The 24,888-nt window shown below is 53.1% G+C and overlaps 1 protein-coding gene across 1 annotated transcript; it reads right to left on the bottom strand.

Moving 5' to 3' along the window:
* Nucleotides 1–16,869: 16,869 nt before the first annotated feature.
* Nucleotides 16,870–18,027, bottom strand: LOC119091538 (substance-K receptor-like). The gene is made up of 2 exons (XM_037214347.1): nucleotides 17,038–18,027; nucleotides 16,870–16,950 (listed from the first exon to the last, which is right to left on the bottom strand). The coding sequence occupies exons 1-2, from the start codon at nucleotides 18,025–18,027 to the stop codon at nucleotides 16,870–16,872; spliced, it is 1,071 nt and encodes a 356-aa protein (XP_037070242.1).
* Between the last annotated feature and the right edge of the window lie 6,861 nt (nucleotides 18,028–24,888).

Genomic DNA, 24,888 nt, shown 5'->3' with positions numbered 1-24,888 from the left:
CGGAACGCTGGTGCACGCGGAGGATGTGCCGCTTCCCCTGGGGGATGTGTCACTCCCAGAGGCAGTGATTGTGTGATCCTCGGCCGTCCTGGTCTTCATACAAAGACACGTAAACGATCGGTACGGATGAGGCCAACACTACACCGCCACATATATCTACCGCTACATCCTCAGTGTTGAAGGAGACTGCACCTTGTCGTCCAAAGTCCTCGATGTAGTGAAGCTGCTTCTGACTGAGGTTATTGCCAAGTTGATCGCTTTCGGAAAAGGTGTATGATAAATAGATAAACCGGTTCATTCATGCTGGTAAGCACAAGGGCTGGTCTGAGGCAGGAAGTCATATTGAGTTGTGAATTGATTGGTTATACCTGAGCGCGAATCAAGCAGCCTAGTGGTGTACGAGTGTGGGAAAATGTCTAACTTGTGCCTCAGTTGTTCGCATCGGAAAATTCAAGCAGCAAACACACGTTTCATCCGTCATTTAATGCACGGGATTGGCCCGAAAAGATCGCTACACCTAGTACCAGTCTCGCTACGTTATCGCAGAGCTGCAGCCGCGGTGTACCCGGAGTTGGGATTATCCTCTGTCAGCAACTCTGCAGTGTCCCCAGCATCCGGCAGCTGGCCGTTCCAGCTGTACGAGAGTACGTCCAGAGTACGGCGAAGAGGTGGGCTTCGCGACCGTCACTCCCCTGGTTAGCGCCGCTAAAAGGGGCGCCTCTCAGAAACTCCACGCATCAAGCGTACATCTTTAAGATGCGATTTTGTTTCGCAGAGGAAGCAGCGTGCGCTGTCAGGCTGTTAATCATCTAGTGGCAACCGCTGCCCATTAAATGCACGAACGCACAGATCTACGAGTCGTAGAGATGAGCCTGCAAAGGATACACTGTTAGTTGAACAGAATAAGCATCATCGATGCCTACCTCGTGCTTACTGAACACGACAACAAATAACGGCATGCCGTCATGGCGGCGGTTAAATCAGCGTATTTTGATCTGGCAGATCTTCGTAAAGTAATAAGTTTTTAGGGCTGCGAGGAAAGCGTTCATGAAGGGGCAACGTTCACGAAACCACGGGTTTTGAGGTCGTGGCGTATGTATGTGTAACACACAATGTGCATATGTGTAACGTAAGAATTACATCAAATCACGAAGCCACGGGCCAACGATTTGTGAATGGTCGCGTGAAGTTATCGTGCCACACGTTGTTTCTCTCTGATTTTTCGGTCGAGTGCAACGGCAGGCGTGAATCGGTATTTTTGACGCTGAGAGTCAGTGCTTTTGAATTCATGTTTCAGGCTTACAGTGTAGGAACACAAAACTTGTAGACAGTTCCCAGATTTCGCTGAAGCCAACCCGCTGTTTTCGAGAGGTGTTATCCGTTTGGAAATGACAGCGAGAAGATACGTTCATCCATCTCTACCCGTGCGAGTTAAAATAAAAAAAACGGCGGTCTCGGGAGAGAGTTGACATGTGCCTGGGTAACCAGTTGAATACCATTCGCTGGGTCGGAGCCAATTTTACCCCCTGAGATTTTAAAGCTTAGAGAGCTAGAAACACTAAGTTCACCGGGTGGGTTTACCTGTACGTGAACTCGCTTGTGTCAAAATCTGAGGTTCTTAAGTCATGACCTTGGGATCAGATAAGGTCAAACAAGGTCAAACTTCATATCGGTGTCCAAAATGCCCCCGGACCTTCCCATACAGCCGCCGAGAGCCTAGCTACCTGTTCTAAGCAAAAGGCCACTGGTGGTTATCTTAGGTCAGTGAATTTGACCCTAAGATGTCATGGTGACTAAAATCGAACAAGATTGGCTTAGCTTTTACATCTGAATCAGCGTCAAGGACCACGTTAGGCTACCGCCTAAACCTAAATAAAAAGGTTCTTGAAACAAGATGTTAACCTGGGTCATTTTTAGCTAGTGACTTGTTCTGACCTTAAACAAGTCCATAGAAGATATATGGTGCTGTTTCTGCCACTAATATATTTAAAACGAGCGCCACGAACTATGCCATACAGCAAGCTTTGGAGTAAAAACCGGCTGCTTTTCAGCATCCTCTTTTTTGTCTGACCTTCGTACCTAGCCCTAGTTCAATGACATTTGTCAACTAGATTGCTTTGTTGCCTAAGAGACTATCTCAGAGATGCATGGCTTCGTTTAACATTCCGCTGTTGCAGCAGATTCAACGAGTCCCTATAAACAGCTTCGCTGCAACCATGGCCTGACTTTGACCTGTCACAGGTCAGCGACCGTACAACCTACATCTATTTTTGATTCTTAAGATCTGTTATTCAGTTTTCTACAGTTATGTAAAATTTGGCGCGCCTACGCCGTGCCACTCGGAAATCATTCCGGAAAAACCTTCGGGAAGGGTCAAATTGACCCCCACCCGAACGCGTGCTGACATTTTAACTGGGGTGGTGAATGCCTCCAGAGTCTTTTCAAAAACCTGCCCAGTCGTGGCATGGAGCAGGGAAACGCACTGAGAAACGCATTGAACAATCAAAGTTTCCAGAAGAAAACGCAAAGTTCCTGGAAGCTTGGGTAGTAGTGGTGATTGCCATGACTTGAGCACTTCCACTTCCGCTGCCCACTTCCGGCGCAAGTTTTGTAGCCAGTTGACTGAGCGAACACACGTCTTGTGGAGTGTTTTTGTCAATCAGCCCTAAACGAGATATGTGAGGGGAAGAGCTGCTGGAGGATGCCGCGACCGGAGCAAGCCGCTCTATACCTGCCTGCATTTGAGAGCTGCACAGCAGTGACCTCAAGCTCTTCCTCTTCGAGATCCAGATGAAGACGCTGCCGGACATCTTCGACACGACTGAAATCAGGCCAACCCCCCCCCCCCTCCCCCCCCCCCCCCCCAGATATGCCAGGCTTTGCAACAACTGAAGACGACGGGTAGCATCGTGCCCCGCAAGGTGATGAGGTCGCAGCACTGATACAGCTGTACCTGTCAGTACCGTTGCCAGTGGCCGAGGAGTGATCTGAGCGCTCATTCAACAACGCTGAGAAGGACGCAGACGTACCTACCTGTGGTCCACCATGGACAATTCCGGCTGAAAGAGCCACGCTGTGCGCCTTACTCAGCCCCCCAGCCCTGGATGTAGAAGCCATCGCGGCTGAGTTCTTGTCTACTGCGACTGACAACGGCTCTTCCGCTGCTGCCAAAGCCTTTTCTGGCAGCTGCCAATGACTCTTCTTCGGTGTGTAGGCAGTAGTGCGCTAGTCCCGCGCCTGGCCTGCTCTTTTTCGTGCTGCCCGTGTGGCAAGCGTGGATACAACACTATGTCGCCAGTCATTCCTTTGTTTTCTGATTAAGTAATACGGTTTCTCTGGCCTTTCTCCGGCTTCCTCTAGCTCTGCAGCTTTCTATTGCATTTAGACGTTGGCATCAGCGGCGTGTAGTCTCGACCAATGGCTTGATGTTAACGTAAGGGCAGTTATCCAGCGTCTGTTCCCGCTCGGTGATGTTGTCAAGAAGGCAGCACGGCGCTGCTTTTCAACCTGGCAACCTGAATGGATTTGACTCGATTTTATCAGTTCTCTGCAGGCGGTATGCATTTAGTCCTGTTATTAATTTTGCTCTGTGTATGACGTTACTTCGGGTCTAAACTCGTAAAACGGTTCCCGTTGGTCCAGCCGTTTTGCGCCAAAAGCTGATTGGTGCCAAGTAGTTGCAAACCCATGCGACGCCGCAGGCTGACGATTGAGGGCGGGGGGGGGGGGGGGATAGCAGGAAGAGAGGGATTTGCTTTCCAGTCAATGCCCATTACCTGAATGTTGAAATCGAACCTTTTCGCGATGACGTCGTCCTGTTTGTTCCCCCCCCCCCCTTCCCCATCCTTCATTCTTTCCACGGAAGCGACGCCTCTGTACTGAGTTGCATGTGTAATGGAAGGGATCGATATAAGAGCTGCAAGGTACTGCCCTAATGTGTTTCTTTGTCATCTCACGCTAACTATCCTGCCTCTAATTCTCTATCTGTGGATCATTATACCCCTGCACAGCCTCCTTCCCAGAGCCATCTGTCATCTACAGCCAGTGTGGTAGGCACCCATGTCGACGTTAAACCCATATGCACTGTAATATATCGTAGTATAGTAACGTAATATGGTAGACACCCATGTCGACGTTAAACCCACATGCACTGTAATATAATCGGAGATAGCTGTCTTGTATCCCCGATTGTCGAAGCTTCGTCCACGGAGATTCAGAATCCGGTCACGTTACGTCAGCACCATGTGCCAAACGTCAGATGAATCACGATCATACCTCGACTGGATGTTATTTGATGACGTCCTGCCTGAACCTAGCACCCGCATTTCTTGAAACACTACTGCGACTGTGTATGACGACTTTGAAAGGCTTCCCCATACGCTCGCCTCATACACAGAAACGCCCAGTTTAGGACCAAACATCTCTGGCAGTCATCTGGTATTACCACGGGAAGCTGTGTGATGCCCCCGTCGATGTGGCAAGGAGACTCTCGAGCGGGCTCTCCTGCGGGCTGCGAATCACAAACTCCACACATGCAGACGCTCCAAAACAGAAGTGTCTTTTTGCAGCTCAACTTCAAGGCAAGTTTACGATTGTGCATTTCATGAATCCTGATATGTCCAAAAAGGCGATGTTTCGGATTTTCAATGTCTAGGTGGCCATTCAATATAATTGTTCTATGGCACCCTACTGGTCATGGACGAGCTCGGTTTTACTCCTTGGGGAGGTCCCGCGTACTTTTATGTTTGGCCCGTCACATGCCCGACATCAACATGATGTAATTCTCGCACCGTTTGGATGCCTGCAGCTCGCAGTTCAGGTCTCACTGAGGCGGCTGGCGGCGCCCGATTCACCCCTGGGCTCTGCCGCAGCGCCATCCTCTAGCCGACCACGTCCGTCACCCCTGGGCCGACTGACTCCCGGGGAAGCGTCGGCCCTCGCGGGTGAGACGGGCGTCGCCACGGCGTGAAGGCGGGGAGGAGGGGAGGGGGGGGGGGGGCGGACGGCGTTGGATCGGCTTGGCCGCGTCCGCCGACGGGGTGACGGGACGGAGCCGAGCTTCCCTCCCCTACCCTCCCTCGGACCCCGCGGCCGCGGAGGGATGGCATTGTAACGCGCGCAGCTCGGCACTCTTGGGGTAAGCTAAGGAGAGCGGAGACGCCTCTGAGGAGGAGTAGCACGCATAGGCGTAGGAACGTTTCAAGAAGTGCGGGGGGAGCGAAGCTCAGGGGGTACTTCAGGAACTTTTCTGGAAAACAAGCTCGATGACTGGGGGGTGGAGTAGAGATGGATATTGTCGCCCTTTATCAAAATTGTAATGACTGTTATTCTAGATATACATCTAGTGCTGTTTCCCATTGGTGCATACTCTTCCCTATCCGACTCATCTATGTCATTCGGGATATTGGGCTATCCAACTCTCCAGTATTTCAACATTGTCTTTCCTGGGCAGCCGAAATTCCGCGAGCGGGTAGGCATTTTGGGTCATTGAGGAGGCATCTGTCTCTACAAGGTAGATGCCGAAATATCGCTTGAGCATAGGCTGGTGAGAATTTTGGAAGTGAATCGATGGCTCACAGTACAACACATTTTGCATGCGCCTTCATTTTGCTGGTTGCTTTTCAAGAGATGGCTTGGTGCGACATTTTAGGCCGAAACAAATTTGGAAGCTTGAAACTGCCAAAAACCATGTGGCAAAAGCCGCAGAACTGGAGATTCTTCTTTGAAAACTAAGCCACGGAATGGAGGCCCTTCTGTCATATATTCCTTGTCTGAGCCCTGCTCCCGTCCGCTGTCAGTGGCCCCTGTCCTGGCCCGGCTGTCTCCGAATGACTGACCGCGAACTGATGGTATGGCTGCTTTGTTGCACATTTCCGGATCAGCATTGCTACTAATTGGGAAGTAAAACATGTGTTGGACACCTGCAAGAGCACCTTTTTCCACACTATCTTCCCTTACACCACACCACCTCAGGAAAATGGCGCCGGGAAGCTGCTTGCTTTAGGTATGAATTGGTCCAACGGACATTTCATTGCTCATCATTCAACGTAGATGACTTGATCCGCTTTGTGTGCAGGCACGGAGTAGCCAGAGCCTTGCTTAGATGGACACAGGGTTGATAAAAGCTCCCTTTATGGTGATCCTCGCACGAAAATGTCGCCGGAAATAGTATATTTGTTAACAAAGGATACGGTTTTCTTCGTTCCATTGTCATTTATGCGTTGCAACCAGAACAGACACCAGAAGCTACCGTGAAATCAATTATGTTTACATCTTTAACACGCGCTCGGGTGGCCGGCTAGATACCCTTCGCTCGGGTGGGGATCAATTTGACCCCGCTGAGATTTCAGGAGCTAACAGAGCTATAGATGCCAAATTCACAGGGTGTGTTAACCTGTACGTGAACTCTCTTAGGTCAAAGTTGGAGGTTCCTCGGTCATGGCTTTCGGGTCAAATGAAGTCAAACAAGGTCAAGTTCCAGGTTGGTCTCTAAAGTGCCCCCAGAACCTAGATAACTGTTTCTAAGCAAAAGGTCACATGTTCGGTTAAGGTCAGTGACCTTGTTTGACCTTTTGAAGGTCATGGTGACCAAAATCACATAAGACCGCTTTGAATTTTGCATTTGAATAAGCGAGAAAGATTACGCTAGGCAGCATGTTTCTAAAAACAGTGTCGACCTGGGTCACTTCGGGTCAATGCCCTATTCTGACCTCCAAGAAGTCCATGGAAGATGTGTAATGCGGTTCCTGCCGTCAATAAATTTGAAATGAGCACCAGAAACTATCCCACGCATGCAAGCCCTAGAATAATAACACAGATTGGCTTTAACCTTGGTCCGACCTTTATACCTGACCTTGGATCAACTTAATTTGCCCATTCAATATTTGTGTAGCCTAAGAAAGCATCTCAGAGATGTATGGCTTCGTCTAACTCTCCATTGTTGTGCCAAATTGAACGATTCCCTGAAAGTTGACTTCGCTGAAACCATGGCCTGACTTTGACCTGCCATAGGTCAGCGACTCACAAAGTACATCTAAATTTTAATGCCAAACGGTCTGCTATTCGATTGTCTATAGCGTTTAACAACCGCGTGGAATAACTCACCGGTGTCCTTAATTTTTAATAGCTCAGTAGACTCTTCCTAAACTGGTAAAATTCAGAAGCTTTTCATAATGTCTAAAATTTACAAACGTTGAGGACATCGCGAAGGTATATTGTAGATCGATATATTTGATCGAAATTTAAGGGTGAAAGTTTTGATTGTAGATCGAGTGGTCAATGTGTATTAACATCGCCAAACCATGTTTGTCTGGAAATGTTTAGCATTCAGTCAGAATCGATTAGTGGTACAATTTATATAACGAGGTTTTTAACATGCGCGCTCGCAAACGTTAGCAACAAAAACCTTGACACCAGGCGTTGCAGTCTCCATGCTGCCTCTTACGTCCGCGGAGCGCTAGTTTAGTGGTTAACTTTTTGTTATGGTCCTCTGGTGGACGAAAACGACAACGGTTCTGAAATACTTACCTTTAAACACTTGAATCGGTTCGTAATAAAAATAATGTGACATAATTTTGAGCACGCGTTCTAGCAAATCTTAGTTAAAAAACCTCGGCTGCCAGGCGTTGCAGTCTCCGTAGGCCGCGAGGCGTCGGTTCAACAATTAATACTAAGTCGCAGCCAATGGGTGGATGCAAATGATGACGTTTCTGAAATCAGTACATTTTAACGCTTCAGAACGTCAAAGCTTACAGCTAAAAGGCAGTCTAGGTGCATATTTCACGTGTGCGGCTTTTAGACTGATGATAAGAACAGTTTGGCTCTTAAAGCACTGCAAATTGGTGCTGGCATCTGGCAATGAAACTGGAAGAGAAAAGGCAGATTCTCTATCTTTCGTGTTTCTGCATCTTGAGGATCTTGAGGAACATGGCTGGTAAACTAGGTAAATCGGCATGTATATTTAGATGTGGTGCAAAAGTAAGCTAAACACAACCTTAATCTGAAACGTGGGGGGCCAATTAATACTGCTGCCCCCCCCCCACTTTGAAAAGTGGGGGCCATGGCCCCCGGCCCGCCCTGTTCCCACGCCCATGGTAGCACGTGACTCCCGTGGTTTGCCGCAACGCACGGTGTTTGGACCCGGAAAACTGTGAAGACATTCGAGAGCGAGGGTGGACGGACAGGGTATTACAGAGCCGCTTAGAAAATTGCAATATACCTGCAAAACAAGGCTGATTCGTCAGGTAATGGATGACGTCACTGGGCAACAAGCATTTGATGTGGTTTGCCCCGGCTCGTTCTTCACTAGTTGCATGCGTTATTTAAAGCCACCACTGCGAGCGCGATCACGTCCGTCCTCTGCTGACAGTCAGATTGTCTGTGCAGATGGTGCTGACCGTGTTCGAGGGCGGCTGGCACCGGCCACAGACCGCCCCCAAGCAGACACGACCCAGTCGACGGGGCGCCGAGCGGCGGCCGCCCGTCCCGTCGCCAGCTGATGGATGAGCGTCTGGGCGCCGCTGACCGCCGCCGCCCGGATAGTACAAGCAGCGGCGGCTGGCGACGCTAGACCAGGGCCAGGCGATGTGCCCGGTGTACATACTGTGCGCGTAAACGCACAAAAAGTCGGGCGAATTTTATAAGCCTTGACAGAGACAAGCGTATTTCGGAGTATGTTGGCGGCAAAACGGTGTGATTATAAAGGTCAGTGGGCTTTGAGGCAGTCAACGTTCTTTGAGGTGATGTTTATCGTTGTCTCCACCGGTTTTCAAGATTTGCCAAAAAATTGACGAAGGCGGTCTGTCGGTGGTACCGTCTGCCGAGTTTAAGTGATGAAGCTTTCCCTTAAAACGTTTTCTGAGCCGCATACAGAGGTGTCTGCACGAGCACCCACAGAAGGGATGTCGTACACCATACGGTCCACGGTAAAATGCGTGTATGTCCTAGACCGCTGGCGGCACGGCGAGCCCTACTTGTGGCATGCACTGCTAATTAATTGGGTATCTTTCTAGTTTTCAGAAGGGTTCTTTCTGCAAGGTGATAATTCTGTAAAATTCGAAATTATTTTTGGTGTTATCGGAACTGACTATGACGTCGTGATGACTTCATTTTGGCCTCGATCAAGTCCCAAGTGTTACGGCCGAAGACAAAGTGCAAAAGCGGTAAAAAGGCAGTATTTGAGTCGCTTGGTACTAGATGGAACTAAAACTACTTGACGCAACATTTTAGAAACTATGATAACTTTTTGATGGATGCAATCTCCGTGTGTGAGGGGGCACGGAAGAGTACCCGAAGGTGCCAGATAGCGAAACCCGTCGGAGGCATGGGCTCTTTCGCGTTGGTGAGTATAAGATGGCGCTGACAGACTAGCGGAGCCTGGTGGCCATGGGACAGGTTCGATGGCATGCTGCGAGGACCTGTGCAGGAAGTGTGGGAGTCACTGGGCTCCGAAAACGACGATTCCAGAAACTCCAGCCAGAAAGAGGAAGTAAGGGAAAGTTCTGGACCCCAGGATAGAAGTTACGCATTTGATCCTTTGGCCCCACCCTGAGTATGCCTGTTTTCTATGGGCCGTTACTGACGCATAAAAGTGCCCATGTCCCGACGCGGCGGTGATGGATTGTGCTCATGTCTCCTGGCCCGACGCGGTGGTGATGGATGGTGTTCATGCCCCGTGGTCCGACGCATTGGTGGCGGGTGGCTGCCCGGGAGGGCCGTCCGCGCTATCTGTATGCTGCAAGCGAGGCAGGGAGAGGGTTTGATCTCCTGAGGTGAGGCAGAGTGGCCCCCGACCGCTCAATGGAGCCAGCCATTAACCGATACGGGTTACGTAAGTGCTGCAACTGTGTTACAGAGCACGCACGTATATCTGAACGCCATCCGTTTGTGCACAAAGAGAAGTCTGATGCACTACTCAAGCAGCGTGCAAAGTGCAACCATCGCCGTGATTTAAGTAGCGGTTGCGCACGATCCCCTTTAAACAAAGGGCATCACTGTGCTGCAATGTCCGACTTATTTGGCAGCCGGTGCAGCGGTGTCGCACGGAATAGCGCTCAGACGTTATAAACCAACCAGACTCGGTGCTTCTCGAAGTTGTGAATCTGTGGGTCAAATCCGTTAGCGAGGCCCGCTCAGGGGCAGTTGAGACGAACGCGCAACGTCCTTCTCTTCCTCGCGCGTCTCGTTGACTCGTCTCCATGCATGCCTATAGCGGCGGCGGCAACGTCATGTAACGCCCGCTGACGTCCCACTGACAGATCTGGCTCACGTCCAGTGGCCCCGCGCACTGGTGAAGGACAGTGTTCATGTTCCGTGACTCGACGCAGTGGCGCACGGTGGCTCCCGTCGTCCTGCAGCGCCGCCTGACGTCTTGCAGGAGACGTTCGCTGACCCGTGTTTCGCCAGCCGGCCGTGCGGGACGGGAGCGACCCGCGGCGTCGGCAGGCGCCAACTCGGACCATAAACTCCCGCCGCCGGGCTCTGGTATTTCTATCGGGCGCTGACTCACCGGGCGTGCAGAGTTCGTCAGATCGACTCCGGGCGATGGAGCGGCTCCGCTCCGCTCCAGCGCTAACCGGCGCCGGTGGATGTCTGCTCCGGCGGCCTGGTAACGCTCCTGCAGTACCGTCACTGCCGTGTCATGTGCGGTGTCGTGTCTGAACCTCACTGTTGCCATATGCAGTGTGGTGTCTGGACGTGGCCGTTGTCATGTGCAGTGTCATGTCTGAATCTCACCGCTGCCATATGCAGTGTGGTGTCTGGACGTGGCCGTTGTCATGTGCAGTGTCATGTCTGAACCTCACCTTTGCCATACGTGATGTCGTGTCTGAGCCTCACTGTTGCCATATGCGGTGCCGTGTCTGAACCTCACCGCTACCATATGCGTTGCCGTGTCTGAACATCACCGTTGCCATATGTAGTGTGGTGTCTGAACCTCACCGTTGCCATATGCAGTGCCGTGTCTCAACCTCACCGTCACCATAAGCCCCGTGTCCGAACATTTCTACTGCCACGTGCTGTGCCGTGTCCGAATGTTTGTTGTGACATGCGGTGCTTTGCACGAAGCTTCCTATTTTCACATGCATTACTGTGTCCGAACGCCGTACCGTTCGGACACGGTAACGTCATGTGCCCTGCGCCCTGCTGTCATGTGCCCCACACCCGGACGTAGCTGTACCTATCTGCTGTCGACAGCCGATGGCTCGAGGTCAAGGTCCCGAAGGTCGTCCACGTCGGCCGAGATTGGGGATCAGTGGCGCATAACCGGCCGCGGGCCGTGCGCAGCCGGCGCCGGCGAGGCTCCGGATTGTAGGCGGCTGTCCGGGGCCGCGCCGGCCCGACCGGCGGACATTGCCAGTCACCGCGCGTCCATCCGTCTTGAAAGGCACGCGGGCGGCCCGACAGCGCGCTGTTGTGAAAGCGCACAGCTGAAGCACATGTGCCGCCTCGCGTCGGGGCCTCAGGAGTGCAGCTGCCGTCACGTACGGCACCGCCGCCCGGGTCCTCGGCCGGAGTGCGCGCGGTCGAGGTCGCGCTGGCGGCCGGCGCTGGCGGTGACGTACATTCAAACCGGTCTCACGGCTGTCGCGCATCACATGCTGCGACAGGTGATGGGTGGGCACGCTAGGTAACAGGTGCGCCGAGTGCTAGCGGGTAAGCGGGCCGCGAGCGTGTAAATTAAGCCGTGTTCCGTGCAGTGGTGTGAGTGAAATATCAGCCAGGTGTGTCCATCTGCGCGTGCAGGTCAGCCGGAAGTGAGCGGTGGAGCCCACAGTGCTGCCCCGTGTCAATAGGTCGCGAAGCTCCCAACAGAAACCGATGTGTCCCAGTGTACAGTCTGGCGCTCGTCTGCTCCATAGAAGCCTGGTGCGGCGGCTGGCTGTCGGCACGCGCGCAGGTGGGCCCGGACGGTCTCGGGTCCGGCGACGCGCCACCGATCTCTTCCCGGATCTCGGCCAGCTGGCGGCGCTAGCGAAGGCCGAAACGTCTGCTAAAAGCCGTGGGCAGGGGCATATCCGCCGGCAGCCGCGCCCTCCTCCGGGCAGGCACGAGTTCTCTCCGGATGAGTGCCCACTAACTGCACGGCTGGCCCGGAGCGCCACTGCAAATCGGCACCAGCGTGCGGGGCCGGATAGAGCAGCACTCACGTGATCAGCATGACAGAGGCGCACGCCCCGCTGAGTGGTGGGGTTGCATGGGAGAACAGAATCGTGGGTGATAAGGGCAGATCGTGGTGGGGTCGTATCCGCCCAATATCCACTCAATAAACTTTAATTGAACTCTGCTTTATGTTTTCCTCATCTGAGTAGCTAATGCATGCACATGCATGCACAATAATGCATGCACAAGCACCGAGTCAAATTCTCGTCTTCCATCATAGCCTCTGCCAGTCCACGTGTGCAGAGGCGATGACACGGTGCCAGACGCGCCCAGTTTTTAAATATGCCTGATACTGAAAGTTGACTGCGGCCAAATTGAAGAATGTGAGGGGTATAACGAAGCGACGAATCATGCAGACCGGCGACGTTGGAGACAGTGCACGCTGTCTGAAAACAGCCAGAGGCGGTCTGGAGGCAGCTCGCGAATCAGAAGTGAACCATGCCTTACAGCTTTTGGCTGCATTCGATTGTTAGACTAAGACATGCTAAAGGTCTCGTCCGCGTTTGAATGGTTGTCCCAGCTGGTGTAGAGGCGTGAACCTAGTGTGCTCGGTCCCATCCTGACACGTCCATTCTTGGTCGTTGTCTCTCGTCCTTTCCTTCATTGCCCTTTCACTCTCATAACAATTGGAACACCCCCACCAAGAAGCATCCTATCTTGACGGCCTATCCGTTAGCCGTAGTCCGGTGGCAAGACTCCGCCCCGCACCCGTCCGTGGCGGGCCGGTGTCAGGGATCACCCGGCCTGCCGCTGCTGCCGATCTGACCCGGCACTCGGCCACCAGCACCTGGCCGATGTGGCAGTGTGACCTGACCTGACCTGACCAGTGGGACAGTGGCCTGGCCTGACCTGACCAATAAGTCATTGCCGCCTGACCTGACCAACGAGGCGGTGTGGCCTGACCTGACCTGACCAATGAGTCGGTGCCATCTGACCTGATCAATAAGTCAGTGCCATCTGACCTGACCAACGAGGCGGTGTGGCCTGACCTGACCTGACCGATGAGGCAGTGTGACCTGGCTGGTAGGGCAATGTGACCTGACCTGACCTAGCCACTGAGCCAGTAAGGCCTTGTCTGACCGAGTCACACAGCCACACCACACTGCAATCCATAAGCTGCACCCAGGACGACTGGGTATCACGCAGCGTCAGCGGATCTATCCGCGCGTCCAACACCCTGTCGTAAAGCAGGCCGTCCAGCTGCTCCGGCGCGCCTGTCTCCCATCTCCGGCAGCTTGTTTCTGACCCATTGGCCAACCGTCCGAGGTGTGGCCGGCCGACGCGCTCGCTCCCCGGCCGGGCGCCCACCCGGGACACGCCTGCATCACGCGGCGATCAATTCGGGCCGCTCCAATTATCTGGCCATCCCGGGAGGTAGCCCGCCCGACGCGGCTCGCCTGACCTGCATACGGCGGCGGCGCGGCCCAGCCTGCTCCTGCACGGCCGGAGTCGCGCACCGGGACATGTCCGGAGCCGGTGACACCCTCTGGGAGGCAGCGAGCTCCCGAGCAGGTCCGAAGCCCAGCGACACTTTCCGTGGCAGGTCCAGGGACCGACACCGCTCTCCGTGGCAGGTGCACGGACCGGCGTCACTCTCAGTGACAAGTCCAGGGACCGGCGCCGCTCTCAGTGGCAGGCGCAGAGACCGGCGTCACTCTCAGTGGCAGGTCCGGAGCCCAGCGACACTCTCCGTAGCAGGTCCAGGAACCGGTGCTGCTCTTTGTGGCAGGTCCGGAACCCATCGGCACTCTCCGTGATAGGTCCAGGGACCGGTGCCACTCTCGGTGACAGGCCCAAGGACCAATGCCGCTCTCCGTGGCAGGTCCAGGGACCGGTGCTGCTCTCCGTGGCAGGTCCAGGGACCGGTGCTGCTCTTCGTGGCAGGTTCGCAGCCCAGCGACACTCTCCGCGGCAGGTCCAGGGACCGGCACCGCTCTCCGTGGCAGGTTCAGGGACCGGCGTCACTCTCAGTGGCAGGTCCAGGGACTGATATCACTCTTCATGGCAGGTCCAGGGACCGATGTTACTCTCCGTGGCAGGTGCAGGGACCGGCGCTGCCCTTCGAGCCAGGCAGGGCGACATTTAGCTGCATGGTGTCGCGTCAGACCCCGACATACGGTGGCACACGAGCTGGCTCGCTGCTCGCGGTGTTTCGTTTTTTTCTGTGGTGAGTGACATCTCGACTCGAGCCCAGTGACGTGTGTGAGAATGTTTGAAAAAACAGGCTTACTCAAATAACTGCAATAAAATATCATGGAAAGTTTAGGAAGAGAAAAAGGGCACGTAAAAAACGTAGTGTCCTTAACCCAGGACATACAGAGAAATGGAGATACCACCACCTCCGCATCCTTTTTAGTTGGCTCATAGCACCGTAATACTACCTATTAAAACGGATATACATATATGTATGCACATGCATACATATATATATATATATATATATATATATATATATATATATATATATATACATGTGTGTGTGTGTGTGTGTGTGTATGTGTGTGTGTATGCGACACTGCTGTGATGCCTGTAATTATTTCTTCCTTCTACACAGGGCATTTGTTTACGTCAAAAGAAACAAAAGTGCAACTCATATTTGCTTTGTCGGTGACGTAAGCGGCAAACGGTTGATGAGAAAGATATCCCGTAAATCACTAGATGTTTTGAATCCCCACGTTTGGGACTATAATTTGATTGCCTCATTCGTCTGATTTTCGAACAGTTGTTCATCAAATTCGGTGCGCCGCGGCCACCATCAATGTTTTTCTATTGTGCACCCACCCGACACAGCTGAACAAGTCTCTACAGGCGTCAGTGCGGCCGCCGACCCCAGCCGTCTGCCATGTGGTCTGTCCGCCGACCGAGCATCGTACGGTTGAACTTGACCGCGGACCTCACTCCGTGACCTGAGACCGCGGCCGGCGGGCCGACCGCGGGCCGCCGACCGCGCCAGACTCGTGGCGCGTCGCGTGCCTGTGAGCGCGCTGTGGCCGGTGAGTGTGCGCCACTCCGAGGGCGCGCGGTCGGACCGGCGGTCAGCGGTGGCGAGCAGGGCCGGCCGCCAGGCAGAGACAGTGATAGCCGTGAGAGCCGCCGAACTCAGGGGGCGCCATTGGCAGACCCGCCCGTGGGACCCGGCGCAGAGGGCGCTAGTGAGGCCACGTGCCAGCCCAGGCGGCGCTACAGTGGTGCCATTGCAAACTGACAAAACATGGATCCTTGGGTCTGGCCACAGGCTGATTATACATGGATTCGGTACAGTTGATGGTCGCGTGGAACGACAGGAAAGCCGAGCTTTGACCAGTTGGAATATCTGGACAGCGTCCACCTCGGATCAAGGCTAGAAGTCTGTTTATCTTTAGAGCTGCCTTGACCGGCACGGATTACGTTCCTCTTATCACGATGTAACTCCAATCAACCAAGATATTTTCCAAGCCACTGAAACAGCAGACATTTTCAAGGTTTTAAAGACATTGGCTCCCCTTCCAGTCAAGGTTTTGTTATGAGGCTCCACCTATGCCCTCAGGTTCGGGAATAGAGACGGACATCCTGGCCACCCGATGTAAGAGTAAGAAAATCGCAGCCGCTAGTGTAGCGTACAAGTCCATCGTACGCATGTCCGGTCGGGATGTATATAAACCTGGTGAGGAAAACCGGGTTGAGATTGGACCGAAATTGCCAGATGAGTTTTCAGGTCAGGTTTTAAAAGTCACTGTCATTCACGGAACGGTATGGATGATTCCTCCATGCAGCCAGGTACGAGCAAATAATGCGACGCAGAATAAATTCTCAGGTTTTTTCTTCAAAGCACCGCTGAGCTACATTGCCTCAACGCTTCTTTGGTAGACTTAAGCCTGTTCAAAAGTATGGCAAGTGACACTTGTGCTGACAGACGTAAGGCGACTGGAGCGAAGTAGCTTACAAACTTGGAGACGGGAAAGTCAAGACAAGACGGTAGAGGGACGAGGGCGTTATGTCAGGCATCTCTCTCGACTTGCTTGTCTTGGTAAACTGGTCATGTCTTACATAGTCTTTACATAGCCGAACCCTGCTCCGCTAAACGGTGTTGGATACGCAGGACGTACATGGGTTCCTTGGACAAAAAGGAGCCACGTAAAATTTGGTGGCATACCTAATAATGCCTATAAATTGTCCTTAGCGATTAGTCAGTGAAAAAATCCCACGTCCTACCATGACAAATATATGCGACTCGTGAGCACCGGTAACACATAGTGGCTACACCTCTGCACCATTTCGTGCACTAACAAGCATTACACAGTTGAACTAGCGTCTATGTATTATGTGAGTTACGTCACGGACGCGTGGCGGCGCGCGCCGGCCGGCATGCGAGTTATGCGAGTTACGTCACGGACAGGCTGTGGTCAGCCGGGAGTCAGCGTTCCCAGTAATTATTTTTCTTTCAATTCATGATGGCAATAGCTTAACTACATGAATGAACAACACAAATTAATGGCACGAATAGATCAGGACTTGAGGTCACTTCTCCCACTTTGCTTTCCACTAGTGTAACTCGCTTTTGTTCCATCGTCATACCCGTGCGTGCCACATTTCTCGCTCGCAACTATATACGGCCGTCACGGAACGTCCCTCCGCCGTTCGTGAATCGCCGTACCTTACAACACCCCGCACCCCCAGCTCTGCGCGCTCTCCCGCGGCGCGGGCGGGCGAGTCGGAGCCGCTCACCGCGGCTCACACCTCGACGCCCTCTTTGAATTCGGCCAGGCGGAGCTGCACAGAGAGCCGGTGCTGCTGGCACACGGCCACCACCGTCTGCGAGGTTTCGGCGCTGAAGCGGGTCCTTAGCGCCGACGGCCGGCGCGCGCCGCCGCGTCGCAGGCGGCGCGACACGCTGGAGACCGCGCGTCGCGCCGTGCGCGACCCGTACGCGCTCAGCTCGCGCACGGTCGCCGAAAACTGCGACGTGTAACGCAAGAGCACGATGATGTGCACCCAGCTGTTGGAGGTGCCGAACAGCACGCAGAAGTCGAAGAAGAGGCGCGTGCTCGGCGCGATGACCTCCGTGCGGCCGCCGGCGAGCAGGCGCGGCGCGTACAGCGGCGCCATCATCTGCACCAGGAAGAACGGCACCCAGCTGACGGCGAACACGCACACGTTCACCACCATGGCCTTGATGGCGCGCATCTTGGCGCGCTCTGTGTTGTTGTGCCTGTTGCGACGCAGGTTGCGCGCCAGGCGGCGGATGACGCAGGCGTACAGGTAGGTCATCAGCGCCAGCGGCAGCACGTAGCCCAACGAGAAGTAGACGAGGTGCGAGTGCCACACGTTGCGGGCGGCGCTGGCGCAGTAGTGGCAGAGTTTCAGCGTGACAGCGGACGGCGGCGGCGCCGTCACGTTGGTGCCGCGCCCGCGGTCGATGAGCACGGCGAACGCCTCCAGCCGCTGGAACGTCAGGTACTTGGTGGCCGCCGTGTAAGCGAGCGCCGCCGCCCAGATGACGCCGATGCTCACGAAGGTGCTGGAGAGGGAGGCGCCGCGCGAGCGCGGACCCATGCACGTGCGGTACCGCTCCACGGCGATGGCCAGCATGCAGTAGATGATACCGATGGAGGAGAGCGTGATCAAGCAGGCCTTGACCCACTGGTAGAGGCAGACATGCGGCGTGTCGAAACCCAGGTGGTACGGTCGGCTGAAGTAGCTGATGCCGCTGATTACCACCAGACCGACGACGAGCGAGGCCACGCTGACCGAAACTAGGTAGGCGTTCATTGGCGTCAGCAGCTGTCGCTTGCGGCAGAACATCACGATGAAGGTGAAGTTGCCGCACACGGAGACGACGCCGTTCAGCACCGTTAGCACGCACACAACCACCTCGTACGCTTCCCACATCACCGTCTATCCGGCCGCTGGCGTTGGCCTCGGACTCTCACGGCCCGGCGCGATCCCGAACCTGGTGACCGCGGCGCTCTCCGCTCCCTTGAGGCTTACGTTCTGGAGACAAACTGTATTCGCACTAGCTTGTCTCCAGTGAATGGGTACTAGAACTCACCGTGAGTGTCGCCCCTCCGCCCAGGCTCAACGGTACCGTCGTGCCCCCCGTTCATGCGGCAACTCCTGGCGTCATTTGGAAACGGTCTCCTTTGCATCAGGCCGCGCCTGTGCCCAGAGCGTAGATGGCTCGTAGACGTCAGACCTGCCACGACCCGAACCTGTCTGTGCTCTTACGAGCGTAGAGCGTAGATGGTCAGAGCCTGGCACGGCTCGAGCCTGCCTGCACTCTTATGCCTCTCATTCAGAGTGTGAGGCGCCAACGAAGCACAAACCTATAACGTGCTTTTTGCACCCATCAGGGCCTCTTCATGTTTCGTATTTGTGTAATGCTCCCCGCGCCGTTTGTCGTCGTCCGCTCCTGGAGCTTGCACTTCCTCTACGCCGCCTGGTTGCGTCGCCAGTGTCGAGCTTCAGAGCCAGGACTGAGACGTTCTGAAGCGACGCGTCTGTAAACGTCTTCACCGTCCCACAACGCTTCCCACGCTCTTCCACCGTGGCCGCTTCTGGAGCGCCCTGCTCGTCACCGCCGCGCGCCTCGGGCGCTCTCCCTCGGCCGGTGGACGCCGCACGGGGCTCCTCTCCGCGCAGTGACCCGCCTGACACTGCCCGCCCCTGACGCACCCTCCGACGGTGACTGCGCGGCGCCGCGCGCCGTCGCGTCGGTGCCGACGCGCCGGGCGGCCGCGTCGCATGTAAGGACAGGCAGCTCCAGCGCCTGTTAGATGTGAGGGGTTGGCATGTCTTTCAAGGGCAGAACGCAAAGCGCGGTTTTTACTTTGAGTTTCGAGGGAAAATGGGCTGATCAATCGGTCGGACAGCGGACCTTGAATGGTTCAATCAGTTGAGCTCATAGATTTTTGCATTTTCCGCACTCTACACCAGTCGCTGAATGCCTCGGTTGGTGAACTGTCGCAGCTGAACGAAAGAGGGCGAGACAAACAGGAAAAGCCGGGGAGGGGGAACACAAAGCGGGAGCGACACCTATGCCTCGGAAAAAGTGGGAGAGCAAACCCACCTTTTTAGCTTATTCTGTCTATGGATAACACAGCATTAAAAGCGTTATTCTTTCTAGAATAAACAAAAGAATGGACAGATAGATGCATTGATATTTCGGCCATGTGTCTTTATCAAAACGAATTTCAGCAGTCACTATCTGTGGGCAATGCGAATGAATCACTATTGGAATATCACTACTGGTATTCGTTTCGATACAGACATGTAGCCGAAATATCAGTATCTGTCCTCCTGGCTATTCTACGAGGGGTAAGACAATTAATACCGTTTTATCTACATGCATAATACTCCTCACAAATGCACTAGGCAACTTACGTAATCATTCTGCCTATGTCCCACCAATCTTCCATGGCGGTAGCGCGACAAAGACCCCCCCCCCCCCGCCCCCAACCCCGTTGCCCAGGTTTATAAGCCTGTCCAGAGTGGCGCGTTCAACACGCTTCGACGCACGGGAAGAATGGCCGCGAGTTGAGCCGCCGCCGATGACACCTCCGGCGCGGTAGACGCTGCCAGAGGAGGCTGGCCCGGGTTTGCCCTGCCGATGAGCCGTGGCTGGCCGTCCCTGTCCGGTGGACCCGATCGATTGGTGTGACAGCAGCGCAGGATAAGATACCGCCTCTCAACGGTCATCCGGCACTGTCCGCATGATCCGGTGACCGGTCCCCGGTGTGGCTTGTTGAGAACCGGATTTATTGGCGAGCGATTTCAAAGGGTGAAAGTACCTCTTCGAAGCTTTTTATCGTACCGTGCGAACACAATGGGCCAGTGATAGCTCAGTTTCTGTCATTTCAATGATTAGTCCATTTAATTCACAAGAACAAATATATGACACTAGAGTTTTGGGCTTATTTATTGACCTGAATGGCGCGATTTAAAACAGGGGAGGGAAGAAGGGAGCCAATCGGCTGAGAACGAACAAGAAAAAGAAACCCGCTTCTTGGCTAAAAACCGATTCCCAGTACTCCGTCACTTCCATTCGGTATCACAAAATTAAAAGCAGCGTTAACTCAATTTCTAGCATTAAATCTGTCAAAGCAGCGTTTTTTGTGTTAAGCCCAGTTCCCACCAAGTTTGCCGGCCCGGAAAGCCAGGTGGATGGACCGGGGCGACAAAAAATTAAAGTTGTCGCCAATGTGTAGAAAGTATTCATATTTGGTAAACGGGGATCTCTTTATGGAACCTAGCAGCACCCGTCCGGGAATTCACAATAATACGTGAGGTTACTTTCGAATGTACCTTTCGAAATACACTTCGCAAAAGAGATACTTTCATGCGCAGCTATTTTTTAGTGGAAATGTTGCATACGGTGTAATTTAGAAAAAAAATGATAGAGGCATCTATGTGGGTCATTCAGGTGGTGTGAGGTCTTCGCCGATAGTTAGGTAGTACAGGTAGTACAGAGAGGCAGCGAGACAACGATACAGAGACAGAGAGATAGAGAGACAGGGAGACAGAGAGTCAAGGAGACAGAGATACACACAGACAGACAGACAGACAGACAGACAGAGAAACAGGGAGACAAAGAGGCAGAAAGAGGCAAAGAGACAGAGAGTGAGGGAGAGAGAGAGAGAGAGAGAGGGGGGGAAGAGGGGGAGAGAGAGGGAGAAAGACAGAGACGGAGAGAGAGAGAGGGAGACAGAGACAGAGGCAGAGACAGAGACAGAGGCAGAGACAGAGACAGAGACAGAGACAGAGACAGAGACGGAGACAGAGACAGATACAGAGGCCGAGACCGAGACCAAGACCGAGACCGAGACCGAGACCGAGACCGATACCGAGACCGAGACCGAAACAGGGACAGAGACAGAGACAGAGACACAGACAGATGCAGAAGCAGAGTGACAGAAAGAGGGAGAGAGAGCAAGGGTGAGACAGAGAGACAGAGACGGGAGACAGAGAGACACAAACAGACAAACAAAGAGGCAGAGAGACAAACAGAAAGACAGAGAGACGTCACCAGCAAGTTTGCAATTTAAATATATACTTGCCTCACCTTGTCGCCTGTCTCCTTGGCCGCACTTTGACGCGAAACGTGAGCATCACAATGATTGCCCTGGCCTTTCCGTTTTGTTTTGTTTTTTTTGTTTTTTTGTTGGCGCCGGTCAAAACCTGAACTGAAGTTAACTTCCCATGACGACCCGGTCCGGTCCTTGCCGGCCGGTGGGAGAAGCCGGCCGGACGGTCAGCAGAGATCCAGTTTTTCCCCTGCATTCTTACCGCCAGATGCATTGCGGCCCGGAATTCCGGACGAGGCAGCCTGGTTTTCCGGGCCGGAAGGCTTGGTTGGAACCGGGCTTAAGCAGCGATAAGATAACAGTGACCAAGAACAACACGCGACATAATGCTGAGAGCACTGAATCACCTCAGGCACGGCTGCAGACCATTGCGGCGGGCTGTGGCTAATGACAGACCAAATCTTGAGAGGCCCAACGAGTTGACCGCAATAATTTAGCTTTGACTTTCGCTCCTGTGACAAATGCGGAGATCACGCTGGACCATAAATTCCTTGGCTACCTGTATTAGGTACGGTAAATCGTGACGATTGGGATTACAGATAGGAAGCACCGGGGAGTACATTGGGAGGCCCGCCTCGTATGAGAGTAAAGCATCCTTAGGTTTAATGAGTTGGGAGCTCCTTTCCCGACAATATTCGGATTTCAATTTTCTGGAGGCATTGGTCAAATGAAGGTGGTAAGAAAACCTCGTTTACACGGGTGTCAAATTATATTCCTTTGGGTGGCCCGCTGCCTCCCCCCTACCGTTCAACAGTGAGTTTGCCCCCTAACCTTCTGGGGTTGAGTGCTAGGAAGACATTGGAAGTGGGAGCTCAAAATTACACCAATTTTGAAGAGGGTTTCTACTTATTGTTTCACAGATAAAAGGAACAAAGAAAGAGAAAGCTAAGACGTCACGTTCAGTTAAGTGCAGCTGGCTGATCTAGCCACACTTAAAAAGCTTTACGTTCCTACTCGGTTTATTTGAGTATGTTCTGTTCTTTCTACATGCTACATGTTTTTAATTACAAGATTGATGTGTCTCGATGACTCTTACCTAGCTTTTCCTCTTGTCTGAGCGTTATGGCCTTACGCAGCGATGTTTTGGGTTCTACAGACGGCAGCAAGTTGCATTACTTTTCCACGATATCTTATCAAATATTAAAAATAAACCGGCTAAATATTGCACCCAAAAATGTGACCAATATACAATCCGTCTACGTTCGGAAGAGTCATTCAGATGTGCCGGCTTTGAATTTGACGTGAATATTTCATGGAGCAATCGCACTTACAAAAATTTGACGATCGACACTAGTCGGCTAAGCCGATAGCGGTAACCGTCCGAGTATGACATCCAAAACCGCGCAAGCCGTGTCCAGCATGTCTAACATGGGGGCTGCGTTGTTACCTCCACCTCACCTTGAAGCCAGCCCGATGTTTACACTGCACCCTTTAAAAGTCGCGCACATCAACTAACACTCCTTTCTCTCGTAGTCATACTCATCAAACGTCTGAAGCAGCATAACATCGACCCTACGTTAATTAACGAAATCTGGTTTCGACAATAGATGCCAAACAAAATGACTGCGATGCCAATCGACATCTTTCACCGAGGCAGGGTATGGAAGCGCATTAAAGCAGGGAGCAGGCTGTTTTACGCGTATTCAGGGTTATTCTTCCCCGCTCAACCCCTCCCTCATCCCAAACCCAAAGTTGCAAAACGCGTCCCTGTGGTGGAGGTTTAACAACCGTGACGCGCCAGGAACTCGCCAATAGAGTACTCCGCCGTGGGTCTGAGACTGAGGGCCATTTCCCAGCAGAGATAAGGCCGGGGCCCGTGATTTACGTTGATCAGGACCCCTGAGTCAATAAGGGACCCCTTTGTCGGTCAGGGCACCGCAATGCCCAATAGGGGTCATGTATTTGCAGGGGACCCATATTCGGCCTGGGTGGTGTTCGAGGGTCCCACAGGGGAGCCCGGAGGGCCTCTTGGGACCGACGACCAAACGTTTTTTTGGAGGGCACAGAGGGCTGTTCGTAGGTCGCATGAAGGACCCCGGCCCGCAGGGACAGGTCCTTGTCGGTCAGAGGGCCTCTCACATCGATTAAGGACCCCTGGGACACCGAGGGCCTCTATTTCAGTCAGAGATCACCAATACTGAACAGTCGGCTTCGAGTCGGTCTGAGCCATGGGAGCTCATTTCCCAAGCACGGACAAGACCGGGGGCCACGATTAGCATTGGCCGGGAGATTGGGACCTCTGAAACAGCGAGGGGCCATTTGTCGGTCAGGGGCCCACGGCGCCTAACAGAGCGTTTTGTGTTGGCAAGAAGTCTTAAGTCTTCCAGAGAAACGTTTGCTGAATAGGCGCAGGGACGGGACCCCGAATGCCAGAGGGCCTCTTGTCTTGGTCGCAGCCCCCCGACAATGAGGGAGATATTATAACTTATGATGAGGGTGCCCAGTGAGGCAATGGAAAGACCTTGTGTCGGTCAGAGCCCCCAGCACCAACGGGATCCTCCACCCAGTTCAGCCAATGGCCGTCAAACTGGAGTCTCTGTGCAAACTGTTTGACCACCTGGGGCAATAAAATGCATTTTTGCGCCAACGAGGGCTCTTGTGTTGATCCGAGGCCAAATGCCCGGATCAGTTGTCCCCCGGCGTCAGGGCAGACGACTTATCTATGATTGGTCTAAGGGCTTCCGTATTGACCAGGGCAGACGCATTCTTGAGCAGCACATATGTATGAATATGAATAAATGAAATATGAATATTTGCGTATAAACACAACACCACAGGCTAAGCATCTTGTTTTGATAGCATAACCAGGGCTTGCTTGATAACGTTGTTTGGCCGCGACCTCCTGGTGTATTCAAAGTCAATTATTGTCAACATAAGAGCTCCCAACGGCCAACCTAAAACTTTGTTTCGCTTGCATCGAGGTTGACTGGTGTAGCCATTACGCATTGCTTAAAACTTACTTTACGTGAAAACTGCATGTCGGTGGTTCTGGGCAGGCCAGGCAAATTATACGAACGAAACTGACGAAATTGTAGCAACGTACCGTGCATGCAATGTGGCGCTTTCCGGAGGATACAATAATGCAAAAGACACCATCCTGAGCGTGGACACCGGCCATAGTCAACTGGAGCACACGATTTTACAGCTTTCATGACACTGCCCTCTGGTTCAAGCCACAGCAGCATCTCGTTACACCAGTGCAGCACACTGGCTGATTCAAATCTGACTCACGCAGTGACTCGATTTTCAATTTAGCAGTTCGGTTGAAGGCATCGGACACAGGCGTGCCTTCGTGAAACGGTCGTTTTGGTGATGAGTTCATAACTGAGTTCATTAACTTTCTGTGTTCAGGATTTGTATTGTAGAATTTTCTTAGTATTCTTTTCTTTTTAGGACACACATAGAACCTTGAAACAGCTACACACATGGGACAGTTTACAGATGATGTTAATGGTGAAACCATGAAAACATTGATATATCGAGGGGTGTACTTCGTCCACGTGACCCACCTAATACGAGCAACATTTTTGTATTGGGCTGAATGGTGCGAACACCGACAGAAATGGTCATACTTACCCACGTGACTAAGAAAACAAACCCATAGGTTTTACGGACATCTGTTAACGTCTCAGCAGCCTCCATAACGAACTAAACACTTCAGCTACACCTG

This window comes from Pollicipes pollicipes, unplaced genomic scaffold, assembly GCF_011947565.3.
Source record: "Pollicipes pollicipes isolate AB1234 unplaced genomic scaffold, Ppol_2.1 Scaffold_3447;HRSCAF=4054_pilon_pilon_pilon, whole genome shotgun sequence".
In the NCBI taxonomy this organism is placed as follows: Eukaryota; Metazoa; Arthropoda; class Thecostraca; order Pollicipedomorpha; family Pollicipedidae; genus Pollicipes; species Pollicipes pollicipes.
This window is presented reverse-complemented; position numbering and strand designations above follow the sequence as displayed.